Genomic DNA, 22715 nt, shown 5'->3' with positions numbered 1-22715 from the left:
GTACAGTAACGGCTAGATGTTACAAGTTAAAAGAAACAAAATAATTAATTACATGTAAAACCTCAAATATAGTTTACCTATTGACCTGTAGCAAATCCTGTACGTTTATGTCTTTCAATCCTGACAAATCTCACACTCTTACTTTGTCTCTTCGAAAAGACCGACTGGAAAACCCTCCCATCTACTTTCTCAACAATCCTCTCCAAGTAGTTCTGTCGCTCAAGCTTCTGGGTCTCATTATCTGCAATGATCTTTCCTGGGAAAACCACATTTCCAAGCTGGCCTTCAAAGCCAGTCTCCGACTAGGCATCCTCCGTCGTGCGAAGTCCTTCCTTGGCACACCTGAGCTCCTCACCACATACAAGGATTTCATCCGCAGCTCAATGGAATACTGCTCTCCCCTCTGGGCCGGTGCTCCTGCCTCACACCTAGCTCGGCTTCATGCTGTTGAAACCAAAGCTTTCAGAATCATTGGAATCTCCTGCGATGAAGCTATCTCTGAGGGCCTTTCTCTCACTCACCGCAGGCAGGTTGGTGGTCTTTCTGTCTTCTACCGACTCATCCCCGGCCTTGCTCCCCCAGCTCTCTCTGTGCTCTGTCCCCCAAATATTCCTACAGGTCGCACAAGATCTGCCAGCAACCCTCTTATGGTTAAACTGCCAAAATCAAGACTCTCTGCTCACCTTCACTGTTTCATTCCCCTTTTCTCCCGCCTCTGGAACAAACTCCCCCACTCCCTTCAATCCCACTCCTCCCTCCATGTCTTTAAAACAGCTGTTCACCACCATCTCTTATCTTCCCCCATCCAAAACCTTGATCTTTTCGACCCCTGCTAATTCACCCCAGATACACTTTTTTTGAAATTCAAACTTCTTTCCTGGAAGTCCTCGCAGTGTTGATGTGTTTTATACCTCTTCCACCTCCCCCCAAGCCCTCCCCCTCCCACATTTCTCAAGATGTCCTTGCTCTCAAATGTTGTGTTTGTGTCCTTCCCCCTCTCTCCCCATCTTGTGTTCTGCTCCCCTTATTTTGTGTTTTATGTGTCGGTTGCCTTTTTGTGTGATTAATGTTCGCTCTTTCATGAGCCTCGATCTTGTATACCAAAAAAAGCAAAAAAAAAGCAGTGCGATGATGCAATATGTTGCTGAAACAATGCAGAGATGTAATGTAAGAATGAATGCACACAGGCGCGGCATGAAAAACCCAGATAAAACTGCTGGTTGTCCACTACGTACCCATCATTTTACTTCTGGATATTGTGAAAATGCGAGCTTCAGTGTTCAGGTTATAGAAAAGATAAGCGGAAATGGCCGTAAAAAGAATGGGATGGAAGATAAGACAATCACACAATTGCGTAAGCGTAGAGAACTTTTCTGGTTTAAAGAATTAAGAACTGCTTACCCTTATGAATTAAATGAAAGAATTAATGACACATATACACAGCAAAATGGACAAAACATCATCACGTCTGTTTTTAACACCTTACCACGAGACTCTCAGAGACAGAGAGTACATAACTATGGACGTAAATGTCCAATTATAGACACACCACAACAAATTGTAAATGAATGGTTAGATCTTAACAAATCCAATATCTGCACATTACTTAACAGCAGCAGAATTAAGATCAATACCTTAATAAAAAAAACAACTGAAAGAAGTTTGGCAAATCGTGAACAGATTAATGGAAGAGGACGATCAAGGGGAACTCCCAATCCAACACATGGAAGTAATTCTGGACATGATTGATCATAAAATGTACAAAGAGAAACCGAAAAAAGTGAATCGGAGAAAAGACAATGATATCATCAAAATTATACTTCATAACAAAGGGGTGGAAATTATAAATATCGAGAAAATACTTCAACATAAGAAAGTGTGGAGTAAACTTCCAGAAACAATACAACAGAGAGAGCGACCAAGAGTTGTGTGCACTTTGGGAAATGCAATTCGGGGAAAGATCTTCAACTACAAGGACACTGTACAATCTATAGACATGGAGGAATCTATATTATAATAGGCGAAGGTGATTCTGTCTGTCTGTCTGTCTGTCTGGGGGTGTGGCTTACTCCGTTTAGACAGTAACTCCACCCATTCTGGGAGAGGCTTCATGTAAACAAATATCCACCATTTTATTAACTCGAATGGCTTTGAGGCCTGTTTAGTTAGGCCCGTGCTGTCTTTCTCTCTCACACAGGTTTATTTCAAATCAAATTCGATATATCATTTCATTTTTAACAGTCGCTAACATAGTTTTAGACTCGGTTGAAAAAAAAACGGGAAGAGAATCCCATGAAAGTTTCCGTTTATAGAACGAAATGAATTCTCAAAGGCCTTTAAAATATAAAAGCCCATTCATTGAGTCACCCTCACGATTTTATCTCGAATTCACCATCTGATTTCATTTTTATCGATGGTTTTAGACTCGGTGTCAGAAAGAATTGAGAACATTCACGCACGCACGGGAAAATGCAGAGATATATTTTTTAAAATCGCCCCACGATGATACACGAAAATACACCACCTAAAATAACAGTCAGGGAAAATGCCGACATATATTAAAAATTCGCTTTTTCTTTTCCGTTAACATATATTACTTTTACTTTTGATGACATTCGTCACAAAATGACATATATTTCTTGGTTCTTAATTCATTCAACATGATTATCCGGAAATTAAATATGTTTCAGGAAATTACCGAGAGATATTTCTTGGTTTTTTTATTTATTAGTTATGTGCGCATACCCTTTAAATAGGTTTGTTTGAAATCCTTAATTTTCACAATGTAATTTACTTGCCATTTGATGATTACGAGACACTTCCTCTTGAGGATCGTGACAATTCATGCGTTGCGTGGAAACTTCCATTTCCAAAATGAATGAGACCGGAGAGGAGCGAGGAGCAAGGAGCGAGGCGTTGGAGAGTGAGGAGCGAGGAGTTGGAGAGTGAGGAGCGAGGGGTTGGAGAGTGAGGAGTGAGGGGTTGGAGAGCGAGGAGATAGGGGTTGGAGAGCGAGGAGCTAGGGGTTGGAGAGCGAGGAGCGAGGGGTTGGAGAGCGAGGGGCGGGGGGTTGGAGAGTGAAGAGCGAGGGGTTGCAGAGCGAGGAGCAAGGGGTTGGAGAGCGAGGCGCGAGGGGTTGGAGAGCAAGGAGCGAGGGGTTGGAGGAGCGAGGGGTTGGAGAGCGAGGAGCTAGGGGTTGGAGAGCGAGGAGATAGGGGGTGGAGAGCGAGGAGCTAGGGGTTGAAGAGCGAGGAGCTTGGAGTTGGGGAGTGAGGAGCAAGGGGTTGGAGAGCGAGGCACGAGGGGTTGGAGATCGAGGAGCTAGGGGTTGGAGAGCGAAGAGCTAGGGGTTGAAGAGTGAGGAGCTAGGGGTTGGGGAGCGAGGAGCTAGGGGTTGGAGAGTGAGGGGCTAGGGGTTGGAGAGGAGTGATAAATTGGAGAGGAGTGAGGGGTTGGAGAGCGAGGAGCGTGGGGTTGGAGATCGAGGAGCGAGGAGTTGGAGAGTGAGGAGCGAGGAGTTGGAGAGGAGCGAGAAATTGGAGAGGAGCGAGGGATTGGAGAGTGAGGAGTGAGGGGTTGGAGAGTGAGGGGCGAGGAGTTGGAGAGTGAGGAGTGAGGGGTTGGAGAGTGAGGGGCGAGGGGTTGGAGAGCGAGGAGCGAGGGGTTGGACAGAGAGTAGCTAGGGGTTGGAGAGCGAGGAGCTAGGAGTTGGGGAGCGAGGCACGAGGGGTTGGAGAGTGAGGAGCAAGGAGCTAGGGGTTGGAGAGCGAGCGGTTGGAGAGCGAGGGGTTGGAGAGCTAGGGGTTGGAGAGTGAGGAGCAAGGGGTTGGGGAGTGAGGAGCTAGGGGTTGGGGAGTGAGGAGCTAGGGTTTGGGGAGTGAGGAGATAGGGGTTGGAGAGTGAGGGGCTAGGGGTTGGAGAGGAGTGAGAAATTGAAGAGGAGTGAGGGGTTGGAGAGGGAGGAGTTGGAGAGTGAGGAGCTAGGGGATGGAGAGTGAGGAGCTAGGGGTTGGAGAGTGAGGAGCTAGGGGTTGGAGAATGAGGAGAAATTGGAGAGGAGCGAGGGGTTGGAGAGCGAGGAGTGAGGGGTTGGAGAGTGAGGAGTGAGGAGTTGTAGAGTGAGGAGCGGGGAGTTGGAGAGTGAGGGGCGAGGCATTGGAGAGTGAGGAGCGAGGGGTTGGAGAGTGAGGAGCGAGGAGTTGGAGAGCGAGGAGCGAGGGGTTGGAGAGCAAGGAGCTATGGGTTGGAGAGCGAGGAGCTAGGGGTTGGAGAGTGAGGAGCGAGGGGTTGGAGAGTGAGGAGCGGGGGGTTGGAGAGTGAAGAGCGAGGGGTTGCAGAGCGAGGAGCGAGGGGTTGGAGAGCGAGGAGCGAGGGGTTGGAGAGCAAGGAGCGAGGTTTGAGAGTGAGGAGCGAGGGGTTGGAGAGCGAGGAGCTAGGGGTTGGAGAGCGAGGAGATAGGGGGTGGAGAGTGAGGAGCTAGGGGTTGGAGAGTGAGGGGCTAGGGGTTGGAGAGGAGTGAGAAATTGGAGAGGAGTGAGGAGTTGGAGAGGAGCAAGAAATTGGAGAGGAGCGAGGGGTTGGAGAGCGAGGCACGAGGGGTTGGAGATCGAGGAGCTAGGGGTTGGAGAGCGAGGAGCTAGGGGTTGAAGAGTGAGGAGCTAGGGGTTGGGGAGTGAGGAGCTAGGGGTTGGGGAGTGAGGAGCTAGGGGTTGGAGAGTGAGGGGCTAGGGGTTGGAGAGGAGTGAGAAATTGGAGAGGAGTGAGGAGTTGGAGAGGAGCAAGAAATTCGAGAGGAGCGAGGGGTTGGAGAGCGAGGAGCACGGGGTTGGAGAGCGAGAAGCGAGGAGTTGGAGAGTGAGGAGCGAGGAGTTGGAGAGGAGCGAGAAATTGGAGAGGAGCGAGGGATTGGAGAGCGAGGAGCGAGGGGTTGGAGAGTGAGGGGCGAGGAGTTGGAGAGTGAGGAGTGAGGGGTTGGAGAGCGAGGAGTTGGAGAGTGAGGAGCGAGGGGTTGGAGAGCGAGGAGCTAGGGGTTGGAGAGCGAGGGGCTAGGTGTTGGACAGCGAGGAGCTAGGGGTTGGAGAGTGAGGGTTTGGAGAGCGAGGGGATGGAGAGCGAGCAGCTAGGGGTTGGAGAGTGAGGATTGAGGGGTTGGGGAGTGAGGGGCGAGGGGTTGGACAGCGAGGAGCTAGGGGTTGGAGAGCGAGGAGCTAGGAGTTGGGGAGCGAGGCGCGAGGGTTGGAGAGTGAGGAGCAAGGAGCTAGGGGTTGGAGAGTGAGGTGCGAGGAGTTGGAGAGTGAGGAGTGAGGGGTTGGAGAGCGAGGAGTTGGAGAGTGAGGAGCGAGGGGTTGGAGAGCGAGGAGCTAGGGGTTGGGGAGTGAGGGGCGAGGGGTTGGGCAGCGAGGAGCTAGGGGTTGGAGAGCGAGGAGCTAGGAGTTGGGGAGCGAGGCGCGAGGAGTTGGAGAGTGAGGAGCAAGGAGCTTGGGGTTGGAGAGCTAGGGGTTGGAGAGCGAGGAGTTGGAGAGCTAGGGGTTGGAGAGCGAGGAGCATGGGGTTGGGGAGTGAGGAGCTAGGGGTTGGGGAGTGAGGAGCTAGGGTTGGAGAGTGAGGGGCTAGGGGTTGGAGAGGAATGAGAAATTGAAGAGGAGTGAGGGGTTGGAGAGTGAGGAGCGAGGGGTTGGAGAGCGAGGAGTTGGAGAGTGAGGCTGTAGGGAATGGCGAGTGAGGAGCTAAGGGTTGGAGAGTGAGGAGCTATGGGTTGGAGAGTGAGGAGTTAGGGGTTGGAGAGTGAGGAGCTAGGGGTTGGAGAGTGAGGAGAAATTGGAGAGGAGCGAGGAGTTGGAGAGCGAGGAGTGAGGAGTTGGAGAGCGAGGAGTGAGGAGTTGGACAGCGAGGAGCTAGGGGTTTGAGAGCGAGGAGCTAGGGGTTTGAGAGCGAGGAGTGAGGGGTTGGAGAGCGAGGAGCGAGGGGTTGGAGAGCGAGGGGTTGGAGAGCGAGGGGTTGGAGAGTGAGGAGCGAGGGGTTGGAGAGCGAGGAGCTAGGGGTTGGAGAGCGAAGAGCTAGGGGGTTGGAGAGCAAAGAGCTAGGGGTTGGAGAGCGAGGAGCTAGGGGTTGGGGAGTGAGGAGCTAGGGGTTGGGGAGTGAGGATATAGGGGTTGGAGAGTGAGGAGCTAGGGGTTGGAGAGGAGCGAGAAATTGGAGAGGAGTGAGGGGTTGGAGAGTGAGGAGCGAGGGGTTGGAGAGTGAGGAGCTAGGGGTTGGAGAGCGAAGAGCGAGGGGTTGGAGAGCGAGCGGTTGGAGAGCGAGGGGTTGGAGAGCGAGGAGCTAGGTGTTGGAGAGCACGGAGCGAGGGGTTGGAGAGTGGGGAGGAAGGAGTTGGAGAGCACGGAGCGAGGGGTTGGAGAGTGGGGAGCAAGGAGTTGGAGAGTGAGGGCCGATTGGAGCGGAGAGTGAGGAGCAATTGGAGAGGAGAGTGAGGAGCGATTGGAGAGGAGAGTGAGGAGCGATTGGAGGGGAGTGTGAGGAATTGGAGAGGAGTGTGAGGGATTGGAGAGGAGTGTAAGGAAGTATTGCAGAGGAGTGTGAGGAGGTATTGGAGTGGAGTGTGAGGAGGAGTGGGATTGGAGAGGCGTGAGGATGGAGAGAGGAGAGTGTCAGGTGGAGAGGAGTGAGAGGTCACATATTAAGTGAAATAAATAAATTGTGTTCATTACACCATTTCTGGATCTCATGAATTGCCAGTAACCATTTTGTAAAATTTAATGTGCAGCATCTAAATCAAGGTGTCCAAATGTCACCCACGTCCATGCCCGAGGGATTCCCACGGGTGACCCCACTAGTGATTAAATAACACCCATCATTGTAATTGTGAACATTCCGCATTCAAAGATCCACATCATACACACGTCATCACAGGTGATCTCAGAATCACCTGGATGTGAAAGATAAAAGATTACGTGCATTACTTACAAAAGGACCAAATCATAGAGAAAATAAAAGAATAAACTGGACTGAAGCAATGGAACTTACAATGATGGGACTGGGCGAATGGATGAAAGAACAAATTGATAAACAAAAAGTACCAAACACACAAATGGCTTTATGGTTGGAGGAGGTAGAGAAACATGTGAAAAGGAGAGTTGTTGATTTGAAAAGAAAGTTCGAATTAATAATCCAAAGTCAATTTTAAACAATCCAGAGACACGTGATTGCTTAAGGCAGCTTCAAACACATTATGTTATTGTTCCAATTGATAAAGCAAATAATAATATTGCATTTGTATGTAAAACATTCTACATTCAAACATTTTTGGAAGAATTGGGCTTAGACACGGAAATTTCAAAGACCTACAAAATAAGTAACGATAACGAAACAGACTTGATACAACACCAGACAAATCACTCAACGGTGAGAAGAATGTTAGTTCCGGATAAACACCATAAATTACCATCATTTACTGGATCCCAAAAATGCACAAACACCCTTTAACACCTTTTTATAAGTGAAATTCAAATTTCTGCAATAGGTTTTACACAAACTTCTTACATTGCAGAACTTTCCTCTTTTAGATTTGCTTCATAAGTAACACAATGATGATGTACATTGTGCAGGTGGATGAGAGTTGGATGCTAACTTGCCTGCAGAGTTTACCAACCCCTGCTCTCAATAAAGTTCACAATGCTTTTGGAATTGCACTTAAAAGCAGAATGCTCGATAATAAACTATGGAGTTTTATCACATTGTTGTGAAAGTGATATTTTTCTCTGCAGATAGTTCTATTTTGATACTCCTTTGGTGGACACCGGGAGGATTGCCGCAAACCAGAGAGAGACGTGATTGCCAAAGATATGGCTACAACAATTGTATCGTTTCCACTTACCACAGTGACATGGATGCTGCAGACTTCTTTATCCTTCACCATTCACAGCTCAGTGGGTACCCAAAATCCATGAGGTAAGGCATGCGAAATTGTTGATCGTTTGTTAGCCCCCATTAGACTTAGTCCAAAATGGGGGCTTTGGGATTGGGTCTCGTCCGTTCATCCGTGCGTGCGTCTTCAACCATATCTCGGAAATGCATGGACCGATTTTGTTCATAATTGTCAAAAACACAATATTCGATGGTAAACACACAATATGCGATGGTAAAACACAATATGCGATGGTAAAACACAATATGCGATGGCAAACACACAATATGCGATGGTAAAACACAATATGCGATGGTAAAATAAAATATGCGATGGTAAAACACAATATGCGATGGTAAACACACAATATGCGATGGTAAAACACAATATGCGATGGTAAAACACAATATGCGATGGTAAAACACAATATGCGATGGTAAAACACAATATGCGATGGTAAAACACAATATGCGATGGTAAAACACAATATGCGATGGTAAACACAATATGCAATGGTAAAACACAATATGCGATGGTAAACACACAATATGCGATGGTAAAACACAATATGCGATGGTAAAATACAATATGCGATGGTAAAACACAATATGCGATGGTAAAATACAATATGCGATGGTAAAACACAATATGCGATGGTAAAACACAATATGCGATGGTAAAATACAATATGCGATGGTAAAACACAATATGCGATGGTAAAATACAATATGCGATGGTAAAACACAATATGCGATGGTAAAACACAATATGCGATGGTAAAATACAATATGCGATGGTAAAACACAATATGCGATGGTAAAACACAATATGCGATGGTAAAACACAATATGCGATGGTAAAACACAATATGCGATGGTAAACACACAATATGCGATGGTAAAACACAATATGCGATGGTAAAATACAATATGCGATGGTAAAACACAATATGCGATGGTAAAATACAATATGCGATGGTAAAACACAATATGCGATGGTAAAACACAATATGCGATGGTAAAATACAATATGCGATGGTAAAACACAATATGTGATGGTAAAATACAATATGCGATGGTAAAACACAATATGCGATGGTAAAACACAATATGCGATGGTAAAATACAATATGCGATGGTAAAACACAATATGCGATGGTAAAACACAATATGCGATGGTAAAACACAATATGCGATGGTAAAATACAATATGCGATGGTAAAACACAATATGCGATGGTAAAATACAATATGCGACGGTAAAACACAATATGCGATGGTAAAACACAATATGCGATGGTAAAACACAATATGCGATGGTAAAACACAATATGCGATGGTAAAACACAATATGCGATGGTAAAACACAATATGCGATGGTAAAACACAATATGCGATGGTAAAACACAATATGCGATGGTAAAACACAATATGCGATGGTAAAACACAATATGCGATTGTAAAACACAATATGCGATGGTAAAACACAATATGCGATGGTAAAACACAATATGCGATGGTTAAACACAATATGCGATGGTAAAACACAATATGCGATGGTAAAACACAATATGCGATGGTAAAACACAATATGCGATGGTAAAACACAATATGCGATGGTAAAACACAATATGCGATGGTAAAACACAATATGCGATGGTAAAACACAATATGCGATGGTAAAACACAATATGCGATGGTAAAATACAATATGCGATGGTAAAACACAATATGCGATGGTAAAATACAATATGCGATGGTAAAACACAATATGCGATGGTAAACACAATATGCGATGGTAAAACACAATATGCGATGGTAAAACACAATATGCGATGGTAAAATACAATATGCGATGGTAAAACACAATATGCGATGGTAAAACACAATATGCGATGGTAAAACACAATATGCGATGGTAAAATACAATATGCGATGGTAAAACACAATATGCGATGGTAAAACACAATATGCGATGGTAAAACACAATATGCGATGGTAAAACACAATATGCGATGGTAAAACACAATATGCGATGGTAAAACACAATATGCGATGGTAAAACACAATATGCGATGGTAAAACACAATATGCGATGGTAAAACACAATATGCGATGGTAAAACACAATATGCGATGGTATACATATGCACATCATTTTGTTATGTGCTGTGATCAAAGATGGCCTACTGGCAGCCATTTTAGTTGTATAAAAACCCCGATGTTGAATACGTCTTCATCAATTTCTCGGAATTGCATTTACCGATCTTGTTCAAACTTGGCACAAAGATAACGAATGATGGCTTACAGATGCACATCATTTTCTTTCGAGATCGGATCCAAAATGGCCGACTGGTGGCCATTTTATTACGTAAATGTGTCCCCAACAATTTATTGGACATGCATGGACCGATTTCGTTAAAACATGGCACAAAGACAATACAAGAGAGTATTGGGAGGGAGAGGTGTACAATAATTGATTGATTAATTGTGAAATTAAAATAAATATATAATAATCGTAAAATAATTGATTTCTGAATCAAATGGCTAATAGCATACCTCAACCACCAGTGTTTCATTTGAATCTAACTTTTTTAAAACGAATTAAATAATTAATTAATAACAAATTAAATAATTACTCGATTAATTGACTAATCAATAAATTATTAAGTGATTAAGCCATAAATCCTAAATATCCTTTATAGCCACATCACCTGGTCACTATCGTGTGCAAATATCAGCTTCCTAGCTCAAAAGGTGCCCGAGATATTGCCCAGATGAGAAAGAAAATAAATAAGTGATTAATACGGAAAATAAATAAATAATAATCGTAAAGTCATTAAATTATGAATCAATTGGCTAATAGAATACCTAAACCACCACCGTTTCATCCCAATTTGTAACTTTAACTGAGTACTCCCTTTCAGTGCACGAATCTCCCTTTCACCCCTTCGGTGTCTGGCGATGACGTCATGCAGCACCATGGGATGGAATAGGAAAGGAGCTGTGTCCAATTGTACCCAGACTCTGGACAAATCATTGATGGATGTCATGGGTCAGTATAGCATGTCATATATGAAGATTGAATTGAACTAAAATCACCAATGGGGTGGAAACAACTCGGAGGAAAAGTTATCACATGCGTAGGCGTTCATCAACAATCAGCAATCACTGGAAAACATGACTGCAAATATATGCCATTGCAATCTCAACACAATCAGGTTGAGATGCAATCGTGCAGACATGCAGGAGGTCGCCAAGCGTGACGCAGGCAGGTCGGGTGCAGGGGATAGTTGAGGGCCGGCCAGCGATAGCACCGAAGAACAGATGAATGGCTGAGTGGACAGTGGACACCGATGGATGGTGGAAGGTAGTGATCCATACCAGGCTGTACAGCTGTGGCAACCTCCAAAGGGACCTCCAGGACCCAGAGCGGCACAGGCAGCGGGAGCGGTATACGTAGTGGCACAAGGGGTGGTGGTGTCCACCAATACCAGGTATACTCCAGGTTGCAATCAGACTAAAAAGGATAGGGTTGGAAAATCATGCCGGTTGTGGTAGGATGGACGTGAGCCTGGAACCCACAACATTCGTCCTTGCGAACCCCATGGGCGGTTAAATGCAGCTGACCATCCATGATCCGACGGACGTAGTACCATAGGTGGTCCAGTGATGACACAATATGTCAGTGTCGTGCCGAGGACACACCACGTTCCACAGTGAGGCACACGAGGCCACCACCAGGAGGCAAATCCACACAAAAATGATTCAGGGCATCGAGCAGTGTTGCCCTACACCCGTCGTTGACAAAACAGGCAGTAGTGAAGGAAGCGACAGTACCCCAAAGAACAAAGATCACCCTGCGGTTGTATTTAAGCATGTCAGCAGCAAAGGAAACTGCTACCGTGTCTGGGGAGCTCACAGTTGTCTGCTCAATGACCGGGTATGGAAAGTGTCCACCGAGCTTTATGGGGAGGTCTGTGGTGCTGGACATTCTGCTCTGATCAGTCACAGAGTGGGCAAAGCAAGGCTCTGGCTAAATTCGTAGAGTTGGCTCTCCATAGTAAATCTGCTCAAAGTCAGAGGATATCATAAGTTGCTTATAGCTTGATGCAGGCTGTTATCATTTGTAATCAACAATGGGATTGCAGCTGGTACGTGTCCATCCACACGTCTAGCAGTCAGCTTGGGTTAGGGTTAGGCCTCAAAGGCCTCGAAGGGCGACTTGTTGGTTTCTTTCCCCAGGTGAAGCCGTCGCTAAGAGAATATAAAAAGTTTAGGTGGAGGGAAAGACTAATCAGGACATTTTGTCACCAGTTCTCAAAAGACTGACAAATTGGAATCTCCCGCGATAAAGCTGATTGTGAGGGCCTTTCACACACTTGCCACAGGCAGGTAGATGTTCTTTCTGTCTTCTACCGACTCCTCTCCGGCCTTTCTCCCCCAGCTCTATCTGTGCTCTGTCCCCCAAATATTCCTGCAGGTCACGTAAGATCTGCCAGCAACCTTCTTATGGTAAAAATGGCCAAAATCAGGACTCTCTGCTCACCTTCTATCTTTCATTCCTCTTTACTCCCACCTCTGGAACAAACTCCCCCACTCCCTTCAATCCCACTCCTCCCTCCAGGTCTTTAAAACAGCTGTTCACCACCATCTCTTATCTTCCCCCATACAAAACCTTGATCTTTTCTACCCCCGTTAATTCACGCTAGATCCACTTTTTGAATTACCGACTTCTTTCCTGGAAGTCCCAGCAGATGAATTTTTGACCCCAATACATTCTGTCGTTACTTGTCCAATCTCAACCAAACTTGCCACGATGACCAAGTGTTACATAATGAAGGTTGTAGCGCATTCATTTGCCCCCCCCCCTCCCCAAGGGGGTTTTCTCCCCGAGCGGGTTTTCCCCGCCATTGCCGTCAATGGGTTGCGTGTTGAGGTATATAGCCATATTAAGTTAGCTTTATCGTGGCGTTTTTCCAAGGCCGCTTCGAACAACAAAACTAACGATAATAGCGTTATATTAATGTTATTACAAAACAATATTAATACCAATAATATCCCACCTCCCCAAGGGGTTTTTCCGGAAAGTCAACGTATATTAATGGCTTATCATGGCGTTTTCGTGGAAGCAACGGCCTCTACCAGAAGTAATGAACGTCAATGAACAGTAATGAATATTATGAACCACAAACACGTATGATTAGCTTTTTTAACAGGCGCTAATGCTGTTTATAACACGAAATGAAGAAATTTGGAGGAATCCCAACATGCGTGAGATAAGTTTTACTTTCAGAACTGAGCGAAGATCTACTGTATTCTCGGTACCCCATAAGTGTTGGGTTAATAACATGACCCTTCGTGGTGCGACGTGGCGTTTTTTGTAGTGAAATTTTGAAACTCGCTCCTTCTGTTTAACACAAAACTGAAAGGGACGAAGCCCGGGTTGTGCTCATTTACCAAGCAGCTAGCTAGCGCTTGCAAAGCCAGCCGTTCATGAAGGGTTTTGAATGGAGTGCTTGCTCGAATGCTTAAACCACTTGGCGATCTCTCGAAAAGAAAGTTGGTAAATGAATACACACCCAATGTTTGTGAGACCAGACAATAGATCGAATGTAATCTATATACCCCAAAGAGGAATGACCCTTTCTGCCCCTCCCGTAGTTAGCGGATGTATGAGTAAATCAAAGCAATCTGGTGATGTGTCTGTGCCTGTCCCACTGCTCTTCTCCACATTAAATTTCATCAACGATTCATCATCAACGCTCCATCCTCCCCCAAATCTCCTCGATTCTTCAACCTCACATCTCCTCCCCCATAGTGAAATTAAGCCCATAACCTGATATATTGACTTAATATGGTGATGACAAAGCACAGACATGTTGGATTAAATAACCTCTTTCTGTGTCCAATTTCCTTGCACATCCTCGTAAGTTGCTGAATTAAAATGAGTTTGTTTTGTGACATGGGAACTTGTACATAACCTATTGTACGTAGGTACCAGTTGCCAACAAGAAGGAGGCAAGATCAACGATGGATTTGGTTTTGCATGGAGGCTCCACCAAATTCTTTCACAAATCACTTTGACGGAATTTTCAATTTGACTTTAAACTACCGAAGAGATTCTGACATCTTCTTCCCTTACGGCTGGCTTGAGAAGATTGAAGAAAAGGTTGGTACAGTGGTGGAATTGTCAGAAAAAGCAGTAATATCATATACTGTATAGTATCGGGTTACAACACACCTATCAGCTGGCAATCTAGCCTCTAGTCCAATGTCGAACCAGCTATGCACTGTCACCCTGATGTTTCGCAGGCAGGGCGATTCATCAATGAGGGCACCATGCATCAGAGGAACGTTAAACTCGGCGTCCTGTCTGCGATCATTAATTGGTGGACGTTAAAGATCCCACTGTGTGCTTCGCAAAGTTTATTTTTGTTATTGCCTTGACAAAGTACAAATACCTGCCCAAATCACCCTTAGTCATTCGTCAGGTTCTTGAAAGCCGAGGCCAAAAACGTTCCCTGGTCGACCTCACAATAAGGTGGAAATAATTGGGGCAGTTGAAGTAGTTGAGACCTCAGTGATTTTTAGCTCACCTGGAACACAGTTCCATGGAGCTTATGGGATGGCGCATCGTCAATCTGTCAGTCTGTAAACACTTGCAACTTCTCCGAAACTGCTAATGGGATTGTGACAAAACTTGGCACAAATGATACTTGGCATGTTGCAACTCAAGTTTGTTCAAGGCATAAAAAAAAGAATCAGGGTTCAAGGGGTCTAACGGGTGTCAAAGTAGTTCCAGGTTTTATCCCCCAAAATAGGAATTTGCTTTCTGCTCTGAAACTACACACACTATTTCGATGCAAGTTGATCGCAACCTTCATCACCCGTGATGTACCAACGTTTGTTCATGGCATAAAAAAAAATCAGGGTCTTAGGAGGTCTACGGAGAGTTTGACCCCCTAAAATAGGTATCGTTTTGTTTGTTTAAAGTCTTATGATTTCGTTCGTACAATTCTACATGTCATCTGTCTTCCAGCAACTACTGCGATTGGTTTAAAATGCCGTCATACTGTTTAAAGAACTCTTCGTCAGTGTAGTATGCTGCTTTATTCTTCCGGCTATCTAGCCTCTAGTCTAGGGGATATTTACTTACTCTACTGTAAATACCCCTAAATACCCCCTACTTACTCTACTGTGCTTACTCTACTGCCCTAGTGAGGGCCTAGGGGTATTTAATAAAAAAAACTTGAATACAACATCGAGGCTCGTGTAAGAGCTAGCAAACATTAGCACATAAAACACAAAAAACATAAATGGACACGTGAAACAATAAAGGGAGGGGGAGACAAGATGGGGAGGGAGAAGGAAGCACACAAGCATAACAGTCGAGAACAAGGACATTGGGAGATCTGTGGAAGGGAGATGGCTGGTGGGTGGGGGGAAGGGGAAAGGAGATATGCACGGGGAAGCAACAGGGAGGGGGAGAAATGCAAGTGCGAAAAATGCAGTACACGGTATAAAACAAATTGACACCACTAGGAATTTCAGGAATTAATTCGGAGATTGAAAGAGGTGGATTTGGGGTGTATTAACGGTGGTAGAAAATAGAAAGGGAGAAAAAAAGGTTTTGGATGGGGGAAGATATGAGTTGGTGGTGAACAGCTGTTCTCAAGACCTGGAGAGAGTAGTGGGATTGAAGAGAGTGTGGGAGTTTGTTCCAGAGGTGGGGAAAAAAGAGTAATAAAAGAGTGAAGGTGAGCAGAGAGTCTTGATTTTGGCAGTTTTACAAGAAGAGGGTTGCTGGCAGTTCTTGTGCATCCTGCAGGAATATTTGGGGGACACAGCACAGAAAGAGCTGGAGGAGCTAGGCCAGAGAGGAGTCGGTAGAAGACAGAAAGACCACCAAACCTGTCTGTGGTGAATGAGTGAAAGGCGCTTAGAATCAGCTTCATCGCAGAAGAGACCAATGATCCTGAAAGTTTTTTTTTTTTACAGCGTGAAGCCCAGCTAAGTGTGATCCAGGAGCACCAGCCCAGAGGGGAGAGGAGTATTCTATTAAGCTGCAGATGAAAGCTTTGTATGTGATGAAGAGCTCAGAGGTGCCAAGAACGCGCTAGCAGACATTTCTCTCTCTTCTTCTTGGCTTTTTGCTGTCACGGGCATTTTGCTCTCTTCTCCTTGGCTCCTCGCCCTGACCGATATCCCTCTTGCGCTTTTTCTCACATGGACTTCGTACGAACGGTGGCATTTTTCTCTCGGGCTCAAGGGAGCGATCATGAACGGCTATGTATGGAGATCTTGCTGGTGGTTGTGAGGAGGAAGAGCCGCAGCTTTCCAAGAAAGAGCGACGGGTGGACGAGCGCTGTTGGCTCGGTCGGAGTGAGGGCGACACACTGCGAGGCCTCGTTCCCGCCACTGAACGTGTGGTTCCCACCAACGAACATGCTGTTCCCGCCAACAAACGTGCAGTTCCCGCCAACGAACGTGCGGTTCCTGCCAACTAACGTGCGGTTCCTGCCAACTAATGTGCAGTTCCTGCCAACTAACGTGCAGTTCCTGCCAACTAACGTGCGGTTCCCGCCAACAAACATGCGGTTCCCGCCAACGAACGTGCGGTTCCCGCCAACTAACGTGCGGTTCCCGCCAACGAACGTGCGGTTCTCGCCAACGAACGTGCGGTTCCCGCCAACTAACGTGCGGTTCCCGCCAACGAACGTGCTGTTCCCGCCAACGAACGTGCAGTTCCCACCAACGAACGTGCGGTTCCAGCCAACGAACCCCGGACGATTTCCACGAATACTGACGAGACCCCACCAGCGATCAGAGTTAAGTGCACACAGTAGCATATTTATTTTCAGTTATCTTTCCCTTTCGTCTGTCTTTGGGTCTGTTTGTGGGGACATCCCAGTTAGGAATTTAGTTTATCACGCATTTTCTCTGTACCGGCATTTATTGAAATAAATCTGTTATTTTTGTACATTTTAAATCCTTTTGCGTTTGAGTTATTATTTTCAGGTGTGGAGACGTTGAGTGGAAGCCGATCAGGAAAGGTGCCGGTTTCTCCCCCTCCCTCTTGCTTCCCCGTGCATATTCTCCGTCATTTGAACTGAAAGCCTCATAGTAACAGCTCGTTTGGTCATCGGTGCTACCCTAAGGTGTTCACCAAGGGTAGTCACACGACAATACTTTGATAAGAAAGACAAGATTTATTGTGTGGTGAATGCGTTTTTACCCCATGTCACCTCAACTTTTGTTGATGTTTTTGACAAAAAATATAATTGATTATGTCCTTGCAAAGAATGTCACGCACAGAAATCGTTTTGGTTTTTTTCTCTTCAAATAATATTGCTTATCATATCAGGAAAATTTACAATCACTGCCACAAAGCAAATGACAAATTGAGAGTGGAATCGTGTCAACTTTGCCGTCTTTTTCTTGTTCTAGGACAAAAATACTTCTGCTATAAAAGCGAATATGAACGCAACCACACCCCAAGTGCATCGTCCTACCATGAAACCTCCAAAGGAGCTTGCTGTGTGGGTGGTATCACACTGGAATGAACACCTCGCTCGAGTGAAATATGTCCACAGACTACAGCCACACCTCTCTATTAAAATCTTTGGAAGCCACGGGGAACGACTTTGCAGAGATTGGACATGCATGAAAGCCACACTTTCAAAATACAAGTTCTACCTTTCATTTGAAAACTCAAAATTTCGCGACTACATCACTGAGAAATTATGGCATAATGCATTTCGGGTAGGGCTCGTGCCGGTTGTGCTTGGCACAACCAGAAAGAATTATGAGGATTTCATTCCTGCGGACTCTTTCATTCATGTTGATGATTTCTCATCACCAGCAGAACTTGCTGCATACCTTCACTACCTGGACCATAATGATACAGCTTATCAAGCTTACTTTAACTGGCACACAAAATATATTCTACATGACAAGTACCCACTCCAACTCTCACTATATGAACGACTATGTCACATCTGCAAACATGTGCCTCACTTTCCAGCATATAAAACATACAAGAGCATCAAACAATGGTATTGGAACTAACAAGTTTTTTTTCCTCTCCTTCTTTAATCAAATAAATCAGGTATGTGCATTCCAACTCAAACTTCCTTCTACTTTTGCGATAATAACTTGTCAATTTCTAACATCAGTAAAAGAACTGGCAACACTTTTGAGGGCATCTGCACATCATCCAAATGGAAATTATTGGTAGAAATTGATCATTGGTAACACCCAGCACCCTGTGACCTCCACCACACTCACATTCCCATTGGTCCTCCTCAAAAAGCCAGCAACATTATCATTGTGGACCACGGCACAGGAAATAAAACTATAAATTGGCGATGAATAAAAATATTTCAAGGAATCGATAGCTTGAAGGAGTATAATTGATCAGGATTCTGAAAATGTGGTGTAATGTCATACATAATTCACATCCATGATTCACATACATAAACATGTGATTCACATACATAAACATTGTCTTAATATAAATACTGTTCTTACCTTAATGACTAAAGTAGGTACAATCGCTCTTCCCTTCCATGAGCGTAAACGTCCACAATGTCCTCTGGAATCAGCTTCACATCGCCTTCTATGTGAAGAAGAATCAGTGACGAAAATCTTTCTCCCTCCATGGTTCGGCACAAACAGTTTCTAATCCGTCCATTGCAGAAAAGCTTCGTTCCGAAGTTGCTTCATTTGTGAAAATCCTTCATTTGTGAAAAATCACAAATTTCAAAGTTAGTATTCTGATTTTGGAAAAGGATTGAACCAATCCCATCACTCCCTGCAAATACCGCGATATCTTCCGTGGCTGGGGGAAGAAATCCACGCACTTGGGTTCCATTTCGCTTTGTTACCCACGTTTAAATATAGGATTTAAAAAAATCTTAATTGTAAACTACTGAAAAAAATTAGGGGGGGAATTGACCCCCTTTCCCCCACAAACTCTGCCGGTGGTCTGATGTCATTACGGCAGTACGGCGGCTGACTCTCCACACCGCCATTTTGATACCAATTTGTTCAAGCCGTACATGTCGTCGAACCTGTCGTATATCACAATCGCCATGCTCTACCTTCACATTTTTCATTCAGTGTGAAACACAAACAAACGGATTGTTAAATTGACCATTAAATATCGAAAGCATAGGCGGTATGTACCCAACCCTTGTGGGATATAATCTAGATTACAGTAGATATTCCCTCAGTTCTGTAAGTACAACTTACCTCACGGATGTCGGGATTCCTCCAAATTTAGATAATTTGCATTGCTTATAGACTTTGCATTTTGGGTCATCTGGGACTTTTGGGTTCTCAGGGACTTTTGGGTCCTCGGGCCTTTTTGGTCTTCTGTGTCTTTTGGGTCTTCGGGGACTTTTGGGGCTTCAGGGACTTTTGGGGACTTTTGGGTCATCTGAGTCTTTTGGATACATATAGATACTTTGCATTGTTTACATAGTTGCTAAAATACTTCAAGCATTTAGCTGTCTTCATATACATGCACTAAATGGAATTCACAGCTCTCTTGCACGACACTCTGCATCCTCTACAGTCACCCACTCCTGGCACCACACGTATTGCTCCCAAATTTATCCCCTCCTTTAGGGCTTAGGCCATGCAAGCACGTCTGCTTCCGTCCAGTAAGCAAGAGGCAGTTGACCCTCGTACTTTCTCTATCTTGTGTTCCTTTCTCCCTCCACGTGTGGTCTGATGGTTACCTTGTATTGTGTATAGCTGGTAGATAGGGCAAAGGATTAAGTCTGCATCTCGTCCATTTCCTTTGATTTGTAAATATCGCTGCATTCTTCATTGCTTGAGATCACTTGAACATTTTGAATCTGCATTCGCCAATTGTTCCCTTTATGTGCACCTTTCTTCCCCCTTACCCCACTAAATATTAAAGTCCTTGAGTCTCCCTCCCCCTTTCGTTTTGCATAATTATCCCTGTTTTTATAAATAAATCCCTTGCTGACCTTCCTTTCCAATCTGTTTGTGTCTGTCATTTCCTCCATTGATGCAGCGCTATTCCCACATTAAGTTAGACGAGGAGCTTATCATTCCCCAATTCATTGGCTCATTATGGTCCGGCATGCACTGGCAGTAAAGCTCGGCCACCCTAATTCAAATCTAATTAAGATAACATTGGTGCACACCTGACCCCATTTCTCCCCAATTGGAAAGTCACGTGGTACAGGTAAACGGTGGTTAGACAGAGAATCCTGAGACCGCGTGGTGGATAGCAACCTGCCGTGGTACAAAGTTATTTGTGCTTGCTGGCCTCAGGCCCCGCCCTGTGGTATGCACCAAGTTGACTGTGTAGCCTTTACAATTAAGATTTTTTTTAAATCCCATATTTAAACGTGGGTAACATCAGGTTTAAAAAAAAAAATCCCCGCCAATAAATTCGAACTTTTTTTTTTTTTCCAAATTTTTTTTTTCCCACTTAAAAGAATCTCTGAAAGTTTGACCATCTTTGATATGTTCAGCCATCTCTGAGAAAATGGTGACAGCCAAATAGCTCTTTTGTAGTATAGATTGCACCATTTCTAGAAACGTGAGCCCATTGGTCCATTGTACCAAATTTTCATTGGTCTTCGAGCAAGTTTCATCAAGAAAACAAGTTTCATAAGTCTTACCATCTAGTAAACCTTGTAGCATACCTGCCTGCTGGACCCGGTGGTTATTTTGGGTCCTTGGGGTCTTTTTGGTCATTGGAGACTTCTGGGTCTCCTGGGTGTTTTGGGTCCTGAGGGACTTTTGTGTCTTTTGGATCCTTGGGGACTTTTGGGTCATCTGGGACTTTTGGGTCTTTTGGATCCTTGGGGACTTTTGGGTCATCTGGGACTTTTGGGTCCTCAGGGACTTTTGGGACCTCGGGCCTTTTTGTTCTTCTGTGTCTTTTGGGTCTTCGGGGACTTTTGGGTCTTTGGGGACTTTTGGGTCATCTGAGTCTTTTGGGACTTTTGGGTGCTCAAGGACTTTGTATCTTTGGGTCCTTGGGGACTTTTAGGTCTGCTGGGTCTTTTGGGTCCTCGAGAACTTTTGAAGTAATTGGGTCCTTTCAGTTATCTGGGTATTTTGGGTCTTCTGGGTCTTTGGGTTCTTGGGGACTTTTGGACTAAGATATGTTAATGATTATGTAATTGGCGCCTTCATCATAACGTCATAATTTGACAAGTATAATGCTTCATCTGATCAGTATTACTTTTTTTCCTCTGCAACTGTTGGTCTGATGGGCACGAAATTTCACCATAGGAGTGCCTCCTCCTGCAGAATTTTTTTATTCAGAATTATGACGTCATAGGTCACGTGGTACGGACACCATCTTGGAAAAACGTTAAACCTCGAAATCTCCCAAACCACTCAATGGAAAAAAATTGATACATGGCTCATTGTCAAGTACTCACCATGTGGAATAATGTTTGTTGATGGTGATGTCATCGGTGCCTTAATTATAACGTCTTAATTCGACAAGTACAACACTTGATCTGATCAGTATGAATAAAACAAAAATTCCTCTGCAACTGTTAGTCCGATGGACACCAAATTTTCAGAATATGTGCGGCTCCTCCTGAAGAATTTTTTTGTGATAATTATAACGTCATAGGTCATGTGGTATAAGCGCCATCTTGGAAAAAAATCGAAAAAAGTTGCACCTCTATATCTCCGAAACCGCTCCATGGAAAAATTGAAGCATGGCTCATTGTCAAGCACTCCACTTGGGGAATAAGATATGTTAATAATGACCATCAGTGCCTTTGTTATGACGTCATAATTCGACAAGTATAACACATCCGATCATTATGAATTTTTTTTCTCAGCAACTGTTGGTCTGATGGGCACAAAATTTTCAGCATAGGACGCCTCCTCCTGTAGAATATTTTAATGATAATCATGACGTCATAGGTCATGTGATACAGGCGCCATCTTGGGAAAACCGAAAAATGTTGCACCTCTATATCTCCAAAACCGCTGCATGGAAAAAATTGAAACATGGCTCATTGTAAAGAACTCCATATGGGGAATAGGTGATGTTAACGATGACGTCATTGGTGCCATAATTATGACGTCATAATTTGACAGGGACAACGCTTAGTCTGATCAGTTTGAAATGTATTGAGCGTGAACTATGCAACAATTATATTGGAGAATATATATATATTTATGATGTCATCGCTCACGTGGTCTGACAACCATATTGGATCAAAGAAAAAAAATGTTCAAAAACAGAAGAGTAAGCTCGCAACAAGTTGACTGCACAGGGTAAGTATCTATATTATAATAGGCTACGGTGATTCTGTCTGTCTGTCTGTCTGGGGGCGTGGCTTACTCTGTTTACAGAGTAGCTCCACCCATTCTTGGAGAGGCTTCATGTAAACAAATATCCACCATTTTATTAACTCGAATAGCTTTGAGGCCTGTTTAGTTAGGCCCGTGCTGTCTTTCTCTCTCACACAGGTTTATTTCACCTCTAATTCGATATATCATTTCATTTTTAACAGTCGCTAACATAGTGTTAGACTCGGTTGAAAAAAAACGGGAAGAGAATCCCCTGAAAGTTTCCGTTTATAGAACGAAATGAATTCTCAAAGGCCTGTAACAAAAGCCCATTCATTGAGTCACCCTCACGATTTTATCTCGAATTCACCATCTGATTTAATTTTTATCGATGGTTTTAGACTCAGTGTCAGAAATAATTGAGAACATTCACGCACACACGGGAAATTGCCGAGATATATTTTTTAAAATTGCGCTGCGATGATACACGAAAATACACCGCCTA

The 22715-nt window shown here is 44.6% G+C and overlaps 1 protein-coding gene across 2 annotated transcripts in view; it reads left to right on the top strand.

Annotated features, from left to right (window-relative positions):
• LOC137417152 (alpha-(1,3)-fucosyltransferase 7-like) overlaps window positions 1-19917 on the top strand; it is a 124508-nt gene extending 104591 nt beyond the window's left edge. For both annotated transcript variants that reach the window (XM_078774823.1, XM_078774825.1), the window contains exons 3-5: window positions 7767-7950; window positions 13901-14075; window positions 17354-19917. In XM_078774823.1, coding sequence (XP_078630949.1) covers window positions 7767-7950; window positions 13901-14075; window positions 17354-17974 — 980 coding nt within the window. In that variant the 3' untranslated portion in view covers window positions 17975-19917. The remainder of the gene's footprint in view (window positions 1-7766; window positions 7951-13900; window positions 14076-17353) is intronic.
• Window positions 19918-22715: the final 2798 nt, after the last annotated feature.

The sequence above is a fragment of the Myxine glutinosa genome, chromosome 3 (assembly GCF_964187855.1).
Source record: "Myxine glutinosa chromosome 3, kmMyxGlut1.1, whole genome shotgun sequence".
Taxonomy (NCBI): Eukaryota; Metazoa; Chordata; class Myxini; order Myxiniformes; family Myxinidae; genus Myxine; species Myxine glutinosa.
The sequence above is the reverse complement of the archived record's forward strand: the minus strand, read 5'-3'. Positions and strand labels throughout refer to the sequence as shown.